Source organism: Biomphalaria glabrata, chromosome 4 (genome assembly GCF_947242115.1).
Source record: "Biomphalaria glabrata chromosome 4, xgBioGlab47.1, whole genome shotgun sequence".
Lineage (NCBI taxonomy): Eukaryota > Metazoa > Mollusca > Gastropoda > Planorbidae > Biomphalaria > Biomphalaria glabrata.
Window position 1 is genome coordinate 34,793,469 of NC_074714.1, and position 14,858 is coordinate 34,808,326.

At 34.5% G+C, this 14,858-nt stretch overlaps 1 protein-coding gene across 2 annotated transcripts; it reads left to right on the forward strand.

The window, feature by feature from the left end:
* The first annotated feature begins 785 nt into the window (after positions 1-785).
* Positions 786-12,828, forward strand: LOC106075950 (mucin-2-like). 2 transcript variants are annotated; one of them, XM_056028061.1, is made up of 5 exons: positions 786-887; positions 4,531-5,300; positions 6,769-6,859; positions 8,417-8,565; positions 11,167-12,828. In XM_056028061.1, the coding sequence occupies exons 2-5, from the start codon at positions 4,532-4,534 to the stop codon at positions 12,387-12,389; spliced, it is 2,232 nt and encodes a 743-aa protein (XP_055884036.1). In that variant the 5' UTR covers positions 786-887; position 4,531; the 3' UTR covers positions 12,390-12,828. The 2 variants fall into 2 exon arrangements, with proteins under 2 accessions (XP_055884036.1, XP_013092275.2); XM_013236821.2 differs by having other exon boundaries at positions 8,417-12,828.
* The last annotated feature ends 2,030 nt before the right edge of the window (positions 12,829-14,858 follow it).

The following is a 14,858-nucleotide window of genomic DNA, read 5'->3' on the forward strand; positions in this document are numbered from 1 at the left end:
GCAAAAATTATAAAATGGAGACTTTACCTCTTTTCCGACGAAAACATGACTGTCAAAACAGAATCGTCAAACAGGGCTAATGAAAGCAAAGCACCATACATTTGTCATAATTATTTAAAGAAAGACTGTTTAAGAAAATTTGGAATTATTGAGAAACTGTTAAGTATAATAGTTACAATTAAGATTAATTTCTGAACCCAAATAGTTTTGTCCGAGTCATCATTTTCCAATCAGTACTCAGTCTCAGATTTTTCTATTGGGGACTATAACTCACAATGTATACTTGAATCCTAGATATACAAAAATTTTAGAGTAGACTCTAATTAGTCTACTTAATTTCTCCTCCCTCTTTCGAATTTTTGTTTTGTTCAAAGCTTCGAATTATAGTTTGTTTTTTAGATTACAACGTGATATATAGTCTTGCCTTTATCTAACTGCGAGATTAGTGAATAGTACCATTCTTTGTTGAATAGAACGTCCTCTGAAATTATGGCCACTAGCTGAAGTGAGCGAAGAAATTAAAAGCTACTATTCTTTTAAGATGCTTCTAAAATGGTCTTTCATCTTAAATATAAAAGTTCTTTTTTTTTCATATTTGAAATAAATGTCAATGGTATAATAAATTGAAATTGACTTCGTCCCAACTTCAAAAGCCTACCTGTTGACCATTCAAAAGTGATCTAAGAGTCTTTTTGTCTGATCCTGATCTAATGATCTGACATTGATTATTGTGCATGCTAAAAGTTTTTGTCTTAACATCTCTATCAACAAGTACCCATTTATTGAATGTGGCGAAACATCCCAGACCTGTTTATTTTGTTGTTTCGTATACAAATATCATGAAATACGACAGTAGTTGGTGTAAGGATATCTAAAAGTAGTTCCAGGTATTTTAACATAGATACTATAATAATTAAGTAGCTATCGTTCAGAACTTCTCTAGAATAAAACAAATTCAGTGTAGGCCTACATTGTTTGCTTGGTTACAAAACAAAAATACAGGACATAAGTACTTAAATTTAGCACATATATACAGGGCCGCCGCTACCTATTGTGCAATGTGTGCATTGCACGCAGGCGGCCGACTTTAGGGGGCGGCCAAATCATTATTCCAAGGTGACTTTTATAAAAAAATAAGTTAAATAAAAAATGTTCTTAAATATTTTATATAAATTCTAATTATTCCATTATCCTTTGAAAATATAAACGATATTCGTACATAAGAAATTATTTTGGAAACTAGAACCAAAAAAATAGAGCAGTGTACGAGGGAATCCCACGGGTTTTTCTATAGGCACCTACTCATTTCTGGCCTTGAATTTTCGCGGTTGTTAAAATATTTGTTTGAGTCGAATAGCGCGCACTATAAGTAGATCTATTACATAATTAAAAAGTCAAAAAAGGGGTGTTATGGAGTGTGTGTGTGTTTCCTAGGCGGCGGTAAGACGAGGTTAAGCGATTGATATCAGTTTATTTTATTACTATTAGATCTATATCTCGTCTCAAGTTAAATCTTGAATAATAACAGTTATATTGAGTTCTTGTTCACAAAGAAGTTTGTTCAAGTTTTCTAAAGTTTAGTTATTAACAAATATAAAACGCCTACAAACGCTACAACGGTTCAGTTGTACTAGCTGTCTTGAGCTGCAAGCCAACAACCAACCAACAACGGGAAAGGGGGGGGGCGGCGAAAAAAATGTTCAGACCCCTCGACGACTTGAGTGGAAACCTGCCGTATCTTCAATTCTACCTTCAGGAGGAACTTTTTACAAGGCTTACACATTATGTAAACAAGACGTTAATTTGGTTTCTATCATTTCTATACACAGTGTTCAGTTAAAGAAGGCTAAATGAAAAATAAAACCTAAAAGTTGTGACTAAGTTTCTTTTTTTTTACTACATTCTAAAAAAAAAAACCTCACTGACCTCACTATTGGAGCCTACATTGCTCCCTGGGCTACAGCTTCTAAAAGGGGCTCCAACGAAAATATTGTTATCTAGGGAGTCGCCACCCAGGAATGTGAGAAACACTGGCTTACTATGTTTTATTTCAAACCATTGTTTAAGTGACTTGTATTTCGGATTATTTACTTTGTATTAAACTCATGAAAAATATTCAGGGCTGAGTTGCTTCATTTGTTGGATAAATTTGTAGGCAACTCTGAATCCGTTTATGTCAGATGATTGTGGATACAATGCACATCTCTCCAAAATACAATCGTGATAATTATTATGAAAATTTACGAACGTTGAAAAAGTTTTGATGGCTTTTGTATTTCAAGCTTTTATTTATTATTATACTTTAACTTACAATAACAAACACGTGATCATACCACGTCCAGACCATGTAACACTATTGAGCAGTCAAAGTTCTCAAGAAATTGTATATAGATCATGATTATTTCCGTTGTTCATCGTAATATACCCGCCGCAGCTCATCAATTATAATCGTCGCAAATATAGGAGCATAAGCGAGTAGTCAGAACGAGATCAGTTTGTAATGTTTATTACAAAGAACTATTAATTCAGATTTCTGCAGGCACGTATATTCAAAATTGTTCCTAGTGCATGGCTCATGGTTGTACTAGAGGGATACAACAGCGGTGCAAATATGCAAGGAAAAAATGGAATGGTCTGCAAAAATGGATTTAAATCAAAGGCCACTTTTGGAACAGCGGCAAGCTGTCTCCATAAGGATCTGTCACTGGCAACGTAAAGTTTGCCGTTTCTGTTGCAATGGAATCGATAGCCCCACTCACAACCCTCCTCTTTTCTCAATTAGCTTATTGCTAAAAATAATTTATTTCTTTAAAAAAAATAATTGATAAGTTGCACTCAAATACGCTCAACTAATGCGTTCTATTCTCTGATGTCAGCTTACGGCTAGATCTTTATTGTTATTCCATCACTTACCTACAATCCTTATGTTAACTCTGTCTGTCTGGTAAAAAGTTTGAACACGTTATTTCTCACACACCCATTCTGGGATCAAGTTGAAATTTTGCACACTTATTCATTAGTATAGACAAGACATGAATCCATAAAAAGAAATAACCTATTAGTGATATAAGTCAATTAATTACTGGTAATTAATTATTTAGTTTTATATGAAGAGAAATGAATCATTCGGTATTCTCAGATACGGCTTAATATGTAGCGTTTCGTCCCCGTAGATACTTGAACACGATATTTCTTCGAAACCTATTCTCGGATCATATTGAAACTAAGCACAATTATTTATTGCAACTAGCAAAACAGGAATCAATTTTAAAAGTAACCAAGTAGTCAATTAATTATTAGTAATTAATTATTCGGTTTGATATCGAATAGGGAAATAACTTTTACATTCTTGAGTGATATAGTTGTAAATGCGAAGTTTTTCCCTTAGATTAGGCTACATTTCTTTTTAAATTGATTTTTTATATTTTGATCCTTTTCGATTTTAGATCCATTGCTTTTTTTCATGATCCATCTCGAACTACAAACGACTGCATTCTACATGAACCAAAACAGTTTGATATATCCTCTAGAACAGTGATTCCCAAAGTGGTCTATATAGACCTCCAAGGGGTCTCCAAAAGTGAAAAAATAAATTGGGGGGTCTATGAGACGTTCACGGGGGTCTACGATAATAGATTTTATTTAAGCAGGTCGTGACTTTAATTTTTACATCTCATTAATGTAATTTTTTCATGCACAAATAAATGATTTGTATCTTGGTTAATCCTTTAAATATTTATCCTGCTATTCAAACGAAAAATTGTTGGATTTAATATCAATACCTATTTAAATAGCTTAGATTTGTCTACTTGTAACTAACGTTACTAGCTAGGTGGGTAGCAAGCCAAGGCAAATGAGCCCTTCCTGCTCGAAGCTTACTGGTTTAGGAGCCAGTTCCTCGCCTTCACCCCTTCTGCTCTCAGTGAAAACAGTTCTGCCGACTCAATATTTGAGCCACACGTGAAAGATCAAGAAATACACGAGAAACTGCTCTTTGCGAAAACTTTTACAATGATACTTAAGGCAAATCTACTAATAAATTAATATTAAAAGTTTGAAGGACTACTTCATAGATTAACGATTTCCTTGGTGAAACATAATATTCGTAGCAACGTTTAAGTCTGCCAAAAAAAAAACATTTCCAGTGTGTTTGGTGATTCCAGCAGTACATATTAATTGTTATTTTAATTGGTTTTAATTTGAATTTTATCAATATAAAAGAAAGATCTCTATAACTTACAATGCAGCTTTAAATTACTTTTTCACTCTTCAACTCACTACAGTTAGAAATCAGTTTTTTTTTTTAAATTTGATGAATTTGCAAAAATGCAATATAAGTTAAGCAAGGGGTCTACCAAAAACCAGAAAACGTGGCAAGGGGTCTACAAGACAAAAAAGTTTGGGAACGACTGTCTAGAACTATATGCCTATAGAGAGAGACTACCATTAAGCCCGTCACTGTTACAAAACAGCGTGTTAGAACAATGGGTCTTTATAAATAAGTTTAAAATTCATCTTTTAAATTTTCAGAATGATGAGAGCTTTCATAGTAACACTAGTCTTTGCACTAACACAAACAAGTTCACAGTCTGACGTCATACAGCCAATGACGTATTTCTACCACGCTAACAATATTCCATACACGCTCTACTCTAGCTATGTGTGCTACATATTTAGAAAGCATGAGGGAAAAAGTAGCATTGTTGGTCAAAGAGAGAGACATTCTAATTACCAAGCATTAGAAGATCTGTTAACCTCATTTGCTGGGCAGTATGCTCCGGCATCAATGCGTCACCAGGATTACATCACAACTTTCTTCCCTAGAAGTTCTAGCGAATCTTCAGATTTTATTAAAATGTCAGAATCCCTAAAAAATTCATTAACTTCAGAGCTAAATGTATTTCAACTTTACAAACTTCGATCAGCTCTTCAAACCAGTTTAACTCTGTGTGACCTGAAACTTTTGATCAAGTTAATTTACGGGACGCAAACAGAAAAAGCACTGGAGGCTTTGTATTTAGTTCAACCATTTTTTATTCAAGACAACGTTTCAACGTTTGACAGGCAGAGACCTCTGGCTGAAATAATTGTCGCATTTAATGGTCTCCAGAAAAAGGTTCAAATTAATCTCCACGAAATGTTGGCTGTTGACGACATATTAAGAGTTGCCATCAGTAATATGCTGCCACATGAACTGGAAAGAGAAGAAAGAGATGATGCTGAGATTGCCATGATTGTCTTGAGTAAATGGAAACTCACACGTTTGGACATTGAGAGTTTATTCAACAACTGTTCACAAGGTAATTTAGGATTTTGTAAAAAAAAAAAAAAAAAAACACAATCGTTTTTTCAAATTTTTCTCAAATTTATTTCGTTCGTTGAGGTGACCGTGGCAAATTGTTATATGTTACTTAGATTTTGCTTTTAGCAATGAACTATATATTATATATAATATTGTACAACTTTTTCAATATTAACTACTGAAGGCATAGGCGTAGTGAGAGGGGGCAAGGGGATTATGCTTTGTGCAGTCCAGTATTCGTTGCAATAAATTTGCCACTGTTCTTAGTTTGAATTTTTAAAAATCGATTTAAACATAACCGTTAAACCAAAACCAGTAGCGTAGCTAGGAATTTGCCATCATTTGGGCGCCCTGGGGGGCTTCACCTCTTTGGGGGTCCCTGTATTTTGCGTAATACTTTATAGTATTATGTAATGGAAAAAACACTCCCTTGGGGCCCCCCTCAAGTGTGAGCCCAGGGGATTTTCAAATTGTTCCTTATTAGCAATACAAACAGTATAGTATTTTGCAGAAGCTAAGTGTAGTAATTATTCGTAAAACTTGTATAAATTTCTGTTGGGTAATACATTCTTATGTTATTTGTAATGTATTATTCATTATTAAATGAATTCTATATATAAGCCTATATTTATATAACCATGTGATTTTTTTTTTAAAAGCGGTGTATGGGGGGGGGAGGCCAAAAAAGTACCGTACCTCGAGCACCAGATATGCTCACTACGCCTCTGACTGAAAAAAAAAACATTTCCTAAATCAAATTTGGAGATGTGGAAAACAGTGGATCTCTTTATCAACGGTTCCAAATCGCTACTCAAATTGCAACTTAATATAGGCCCACATTGTGTTGGCTAGGATGTGGTTGCCATTTAATCGACCAAACGACGTGTTGAAAATATATTTGTTCATTCTTATTCTAAAGCTCATAAAGTTCAGGTAGAAAAATGGCGGAAATCAATGTAGGTAAGCTAGATTTATAAAATACAATAGTTGTATTGATTGTTTAGGTCTTATTTAGGGTTAGGTAAGCTTTAGTTTTAAATTTAGCATTGCAATGTTGGATTGCACTATTCAAAGCTTATTTTCATTATTACTTCTTAACAAACGTTGCTCATTTTTTAGCATTGTTTTATTATGTTTGTAAATATTTATTAATATTGATGAAGCGATTACCAATACTCACACCTTGAACACCCATTGGTCTTTGGACTGAAGCTTTTGTTTTAATCTTATATGATACAGACGTTACTTCAAAAAAAAAAAGATGATTACGTCCTACGAGTCATGCATTTAGTCATGCACCAATGACCTAAACTCCGCCAAGTCACCGGTTTTCCTGACTAGTTCAGGCAACCCATTCCATGCTCTAATAGCTTTAGGGAAGAAGGAGCTTTAGCACAAATTTGTCCTAGCATATGAAACGAGGAATGTTGTTGTCTGCTATATGCTTTGATATTATACTACAACAGATCTGTTCAACCTTAAGAACAACTTGGTGTGCAAGGCAGTACACAGTTACTTTGACAGTCTCCAGAAATGTGGACTGCCAATATCAGCTCGGTAGGTTAACATTGTTTCGATAAGATGTGTTTAAAAGATTTACATTATTCAATATTTATAGATCTATTTGTTATGATAACGGATCCAGTCACTTAAGTAGACGAATGTATAATGTCTGTATAAAAAAAAAGATCCAAATCCATTTTACAATCCCCTCTCTTCATGGGCTAAAAACGTTGGATGGAAAAAAGTTCTTTAAAACGGCTCTAACAATTTTCCTTGCAGTAATGTTGAGTTTAAGTAGGTAATTCAAATAAAGTGGGACTGTCACTATCATTCTATCAACAGATATTGTTTAGTAAATAGAGATTAATTATTGTGAAATACGAATAGATTGAAAGCTCAAGGGAACTTTAAAAATACATTAAACGGTCATGGTGACTCTACACATAAACTAAAAGTTAATGGGAACTTTAGAAATACATCAATAGCCAATAGGAACTTTAAATATGCAATTATCGAATTAAATCTGACACGGCTTTAAAATCTAACTGCATAATTTTTTTTATTTGTTCGAACATGAGCAAACATCTCTCTGCCCTTTTTCTCTTGCTCTGCCCTTTCCCTCATGCACTGCCTTTTCTCTCATGTCCTCCTAACTATCTTGTGCCCTGTTATGTTAGCTGTATGTTAGTTCTAATGCCCCAAACAATCGTCTGCGTTTCAAATTACAGTTGCATGCATGAGAAACAACATACATTTATGTCAAACTGCATTAGCAGGCTTTATAGTACCAACCAGTCGACCTGCGGCGTAGCATGCGCCGCTATTTTGCAGGGCCGGACTTAGGCCACTGCAACCTATACGACCGCAGTGGGCCCCGCACTTTCATAGGACCCGCGCTAATTCAAGGTGTATGAATTATTAAATTAAACCATTTTATAACTTGAAACAGATTTCCCGCGCCCACCTGTCGATTTCCCAGGTGGAAATCTCCCTGCTATTTAGTGATGGGTGAATATACATAGTAGATTACTTGTTCTCTTTCCATAACTTCTTGGTCACAATGTTTAAGTCCGGCGCTGCTATTTAGTGTTTGTAAAATGTTTGTTTGTAAAATGTTTTACATGTTTCGGATGTTCCTTTAGAGTTGAAGGACAAAGGGGGATGGGCGCGGGCAGGGTTTGATAAATCCAAACGACAGTCCAGCGCGCAAACCGCACGACCAGGCAGCCATCCTTAGTGACCGGTGAATACTTGTTCTTCCCCCCCCCTCTTGTTTTTTCGTGGTGTGACTATCCGCAGAAATAAGAGAGTGATCTTTCCTTTACTTCTTCTTCTCGTCCAAACTCTTGAGCGACGAAGAGAATTATATATATAGATAACTTATTTTTTTTAATTAAGTAAAACTAAGTTAAAGTCTTGGTGTTTCTATATGAAGTATTATTGCCATTACGGTATATTAAATCTATTCTTATGAAAATGATATAAAACATTTGGTTTACTGTAACACTCCTTTCACTGTATGTTTTACTGACATTCTATTTTTTTAAATATTTTGTATAAGTTTTAAGTTAATAGAAAAATAATTTATCCTTTCGTTTTTTTTTTCTTTAGAGTTCAGTACTTTAGGTTAAAGTGTACAACTGAACACGGAATGACTTCTACTTCAATAGCACCAACGTCTAATAGTACTTCAAGACCTACATCAACTAAAAATACCGCTACAGCCTCTTCAACAAATGCAAATGTAACAGCAACTACAAGTAAAACAACACCTTATACATCACCAACAACTAAGACAACACCTAATACATCATCAACAACTAAGACAACACCTAAATCATCAACAACTAAGACAACACCTAATACATCATCAACAACCAAGAATAAATATAATAAAACATCACCTACAACTAAAGAAACAACTAATACATCCTTAACAACTAAGACAACATCCAATACAACACATTCATCAACTACAGCTAAAGTAATATCTACTACAAAATTATTAACAACTAAAACAACATTCACGCCTGCAAATACATCTACTAAAATGACAACATCATCTACAAATACAACTTCAAAACTTACTAGTACAACTGTAAGTACAACAACAGCCTCCACCTTTACATTAACTTCAAATAAAACAAGTATTACAACTACACCAACAACTACAACAATGACTACATCTACACCAGCATCAACTACTACAACATCTACTACAACAACACCTACTACAACATCAACTATAACAACACCTACTACAACATCAACTATAACAACACATACTACAACATCAACTACAACAACACCTACTACAACATCAAGTACAACATCACCTACTACAACATCAAGTACAACATCACCTACTACAACATCAAGTACAACAGCACCTACTACAACATCAAGTACAACAACACCTACTACAACATCAACTATAACAACACCTACTACAACATCAACTACAACAACATCAAATACAACAACACCTACTACAACATCAACTACAACAACACCTACTATAACATCAAATACAACAACACCTACTACAACATCAACTACAACAACACCTACTACGACATCAACGACAACAACACCTACTACAACATCAAGTACAACAACACCTACTACAACATCAACTACAACAACACTTACTACAACATCAACTATAACAACACCTACTACAACATCAACTACAACAACTCCTACTACAACATCAACTACAACAACACCTACTACAACATCAAATACAACAACACCTACTACAACATCAACTACAACAACACCTACTACGACATCAACAACAACACCACCTACTACAACATCAACGACAACAACACCTACTACAACATCAAATACAACACCAACTACAACATCAACTACAACAACACCTACTACAAAATCAACACCTACAACACCAACCACAACAACATCTACAATAACATCAACTACAACAACACCTACTACACATTTAACTACAACAACACCTACTACAACATCAAGGACAACAACAACTACTACAACATCAACTACAACAACACCTACTACAACATCAACTACAACAACACCTACTACAACATCAACTACAACTACTTCAAAATTAACTACAACAACACCTACTATATCAACTACAACAACACCTACTACAGATTTAACTACATCAACACCTAATACAACATCAACTATAACAATACCTACTATAACATCAAATACAACACCAACTACAACATCAACTACAACAACACCTACTACAAAATCAACACCTACAACACCAACCACAACAACATCTACAATAACATCAACTACAACAACACCTACTACACATTTAACTACAACAACACCTACTACAACATCAAGGACAACAACAACTACTACAACATCAACTACAACAACACCTACTACAACATCAACTACAACAACACCTACTACAACATCAACTACAACTACTTCAAAATTAACTACAACAACACCTACTATATCAACTACAACAACACCTACTACAGATTTAACTACAACAACACCTACTACAACATCAAGTACAACAACACCTACTTTAACATCAACTACAATTACACCTACTACAACATCAAGTACAAAAAAAACTACTACAACATCAACTACAACAACACCTACTACAACATCAACACCTACAACAACCACAACAACATCTACTACAACATCAACTACAACAACACCTACTACAAAATTAACTACAACAACACCTACTACAACATCAAGTACAACAACACCTACTACAAAATTAACTACAACAACACCTACTACAACATCAAGTACAACAACACCTACTACAAAATCAAATACAACAACACCTACTACAACATCAACTACAACAACACCTGCTACAACATCAGCTACAACAATACCTACTACAACATCAGCCACAACAACATCTACTACAACATTTAATACAACACCAACTACTGCAACGCCTACAACAACATCAACTACAGCAACATTGACTACAACAACTTCGAAGACAACATTAACTACAATAACACCTAATACAATATCACATACAACACATATTACAACATCGAATGCAAGAACACCTACGACTACATCAAAAACACATACTGCTACCTCAACTACAACATCAAATACAACCACATCTAATACATCATCAACACACACTACAGCATCAAGAACAGCAACAACTACAACACTTACTACAACAACAACTATAACATCAAATACAACATCAACTAGAGCAACAACTAATACAACACCCAATACACCATCCACTGCAAAAACACCTACTACAACGACTCCATCTACAGCATCAACAACAACATCAACACTTGGTAACATTACAACATTTGATACAACTATATTATCTTCTACAGCACCTACATTAATAGCTACTACTACATTGACTAATACAGCAACAGATAATGTTCAGCCTGAATTTCAGTTTGGACTGAACTTTATAGCTGAATCTGAACATGAACCTAGCTTTGAACCTCAGTCTGAAATAAATATGGAACCTGAATTCAAACCTGAATCTGAAATAGATCTGGAAATGAAATCTGAACATGATTCTAAAAAACATATGGATTCAACATTTGAATTTCAGCCAGATATGAATGTAGATCAAAAACCAGGATATGAAATTGAAGCTGAAGTATATCAAGAATCCGGAAATCAAAGTGAGCCTGAAACAGATCAAGGATCAGGGTATGTAAATGAGCCTGAAACAGATCAAGGATCAGGGTATGTAAATGAGCCTGAAACAGATCAAGTATCAGGATATGAAATTGAGCTTGAAACAGATCAAGGATCAGGATATGAAATTGAATTCGAAAAATATCAAGAAGCCGGAAATCAAAGTGAGTCTGAAATAGACCAAGAATCAGGATATGAAATTGAGCTTGAAACAGATCAAGGATCAGGATATGAAATTGAATTCGAAAAATATCAAGAAGCCGGAAATCAAAGTGAGTCTGAAATAGACCAAGAATCAGGATATGAAATTGAGCTTGAAACAGATCAAGGATCAGAATATGAAATTGAATTCGAAAAATTACAACAACCCAAAAATCAAAGTGAGTCTGAAATAGACCAAGAATCAGGATATGAAATTGAATTTGAAAAATATCAAGAACCCGGAAATCAAAGTGAGTCTGAAATAGATCAAGAATCAGGATATGAAATTGATCTTGAAGTAAATCAAGAACCCAAAAATAAAAATGAGTCTGAAATAAATCAAGAATCAGGATATGAAAATGATCTTAAAATAGATCATGAGCCTGAATATCAGTCTGAGCTTGAAATAGATCAAGAATCAAAATATGAAATACAGCGAGAACCTGAATATGAGACTGAGTCTGAAATAGATCAAGAATCAGGATATGAAATTGATTCTGAAATAGATCAAGAATCAGGATATGAAATTGATTCTGAAATAGATCAAGAATCAGGATATGAAATTGATTCTGAAATAGATCAAGAACTAGGATATGAAATTGATCCTGAAATAGATCAAGGATCAGGATATGAAATTGATCCTGAAATAGATCAAGAATCAGGATATGAAATTGATCCTGAAATAGATCAAGAATCAGGATAGGAAAATGATCCTGAAATAGATGAAGAACCCGGAAATGAAAGAGTGCCTGAAACATATCAAGAATCTAATTTTTGGAATGCAACCTGCAATAAATAAATAAAAAAATCACTATAAAACTGAGCTAGCAATAGATCGGGAACCAGGATATGAAACTGGGCCTTAACTAGATCATGAATCTAGATATTAAAATGAGGGCGAATTCAAGACCCTTACTTCTGTGTAAAAGAGACTATCGCCTTTTTTTTCACTAAATTTCTCTAAAATATTTGGTGATATTCTTGCTTATAGAAACATTTTTTTTTAAGTTATTGTTTTTATAATTAGAACATATGTTCTATAAGTTTAGATGTAATTCTGCGATTTGAAAAAAAAAATCACGAATGGGTGGAGTGCTAATATTCTAACTGACAATAAAATATCCGGTCATGAATATGGTCAATTTATGGATCACTTTTTTCCCCTTCATAAAAAATCTTCTGATCCTAGAAGTTTTAGTTTTTATTAATGTATATATATATTAAAGGATACCATTATTTACTACACTAGTCCTACATGCTTGCCTTAATATAAATCCTATTCTGTAACACAGGGATGCCCTAAATACGGCCCGCGGGACATCCGGACCGCCGAAACGTTGGCACAAAATGTTGAAAAACATCTATAGTTCCTAAGTTGGGGTTCTCAATTGTTCTTCGATAGATTGTATTCAATGGTGTACTAATATCTTTTTTTTCTCGTTAGTAAGTTTATGTTTTATGTAATATAAGTTAACATTAAATTTTAACGGTTCATTGATAGGAAACTCGATATCCCTAACAATAGATGTTAAATATTATGATTACTGGGTAGAAACTTCTTTCCACAATTCATAGCTGATCCTAAAACACAAATAAAAGGTTTGGCGTCTTCTTGGGTTAGTGTGCTTTGTCTTACAAGGCGAGAATCATAAATACATTTTAAAGGAATAAAATGTCCGAAGACAGTATACACCATAAGTGAAATCACTAAACGTATAGACCTTTTAGGACAGAAGAATAAAAAAAATTAAAGTAGCTCTAATACATCAAACACTAAACCATAATTTACAAATAGAAAAACAAAACCTAATGAAATACTAAGAAAGGCACAAAGATAGAGGCACATTACTTATTCCACACGCTAGAACAAAGTCATACAAGTGCTCCTTCTTCCTAATTGCCATTAGAGAATGGAATGGGTTGCCTGAATCAGCCAGGAAAATAAACGACTTAGCGGAGTTTATGTCATTGATTAACATACAAGACTAGATGGACACATGAAATGCGTAGGACGTAATTATCTTCTTTTATTGAAGTGACGTCTGTACTATATCCTATACTCTTAAGCGAGCAATTCTTGTATGTATGTATATATATTTTATATATAAATTTTATTTCAAAAACGGCTCTAACGATTTTCTTTAAAATTTCAAGGTATGTGCATATTAGTGAGGAAAAAATTCTCAACTCATTGGCCACATCGGGAAAACTCGAGGTCGGCCGTTATATCGGTTTGAAAATGCCTCATTATCGAAAAATTAATTTTGGCTAGAATGTTTTATGAATGAAAATTTTCCATGACGTAAACGGGAAAAACGCTGCTTACGTCACTAGGCTTATCGCAGTACACTAAAATATTTCTTTGCAAACAAGAACGAGTTTTAAAGAACCATTAGACCTAATTAAACATTTGCGCACCATCTTACTGTAGATTAATTTATTATAGAACTATGAAAGAAAAGTAATGAAATTAAATGTGCCGATGTATGATTAGTTATTGTGTTTTAAGTGCTTAATAAATTGTTTACTCTTTAATTGCGTAGAGTGGTGTAGATACCTTTTACATTGTTGTTTATTTTGCTGGTGACCTCCAGCTGTCTCGTTCTGAGGCCGCATGCTAAGGCAAGTCGGCGCCTAAACTGGTCTTTTAAGCGTTACGGTGTTACGTCGACCACTTTTTAGCTCACCAAAAAAGACTTCCTCTGGTATACGTTCGTCTGAGATTCGTCTCCCATACAGGATACTGCTCTGTCCAACGTAACTGTCGGACTTAAAGAATTCCATCTATACAAAGTGGATGTGGCAAAATATGTAGGTCACAGCTGCAATCCTCATTAATTTTCGGACTCGAAGACAAGCCTTATTATTATTATTATTTTGCTGGTGAATTATTACCATGTGTTCATGCTTTGGTGTCTACCTCTCCTGTACCAAAACAAAGGAAATGGTCATAACACAGCTTCTCTACGCCTTACTTGCTCACACTTAACATGATATCCATCTAGCGGTCAACGAGTTTGCGTACGCTGCAGCCTCTTTTAGTTTAATTATAAACCTCGGTAAAAAAGCTTGGAGTTAGGGCGTGTTGACGGAAGGCCCATGAGAGATCTGAATGGAGAGATCTGTAAAAAGCAAGCCATATCCCTCCACGGGCTGTAGCATCACTGGGATG

Coding starts and splice junctions, on each gene's coding strand:
- LOC106075950 (XM_013236821.2), top strand. CDS start 4,532: ATGATGAGAGCTTTCATAGTAACACTAGTCTTTGCACTAACACAAACA. Junction 5,301..6,768: donor ATTCAACAACTGTTCACAAG/GTAATTTAGGAT, acceptor ATACTACAACAG/ATCTGTTCAACCTTAAGAAC. Junction 6,860..8,416: donor GGACTGCCAATATCAGCTCG/GTAGGTTAACAT, acceptor TTTTTTCTTTAG/AGTTCAGTACTTTAGGTTAA.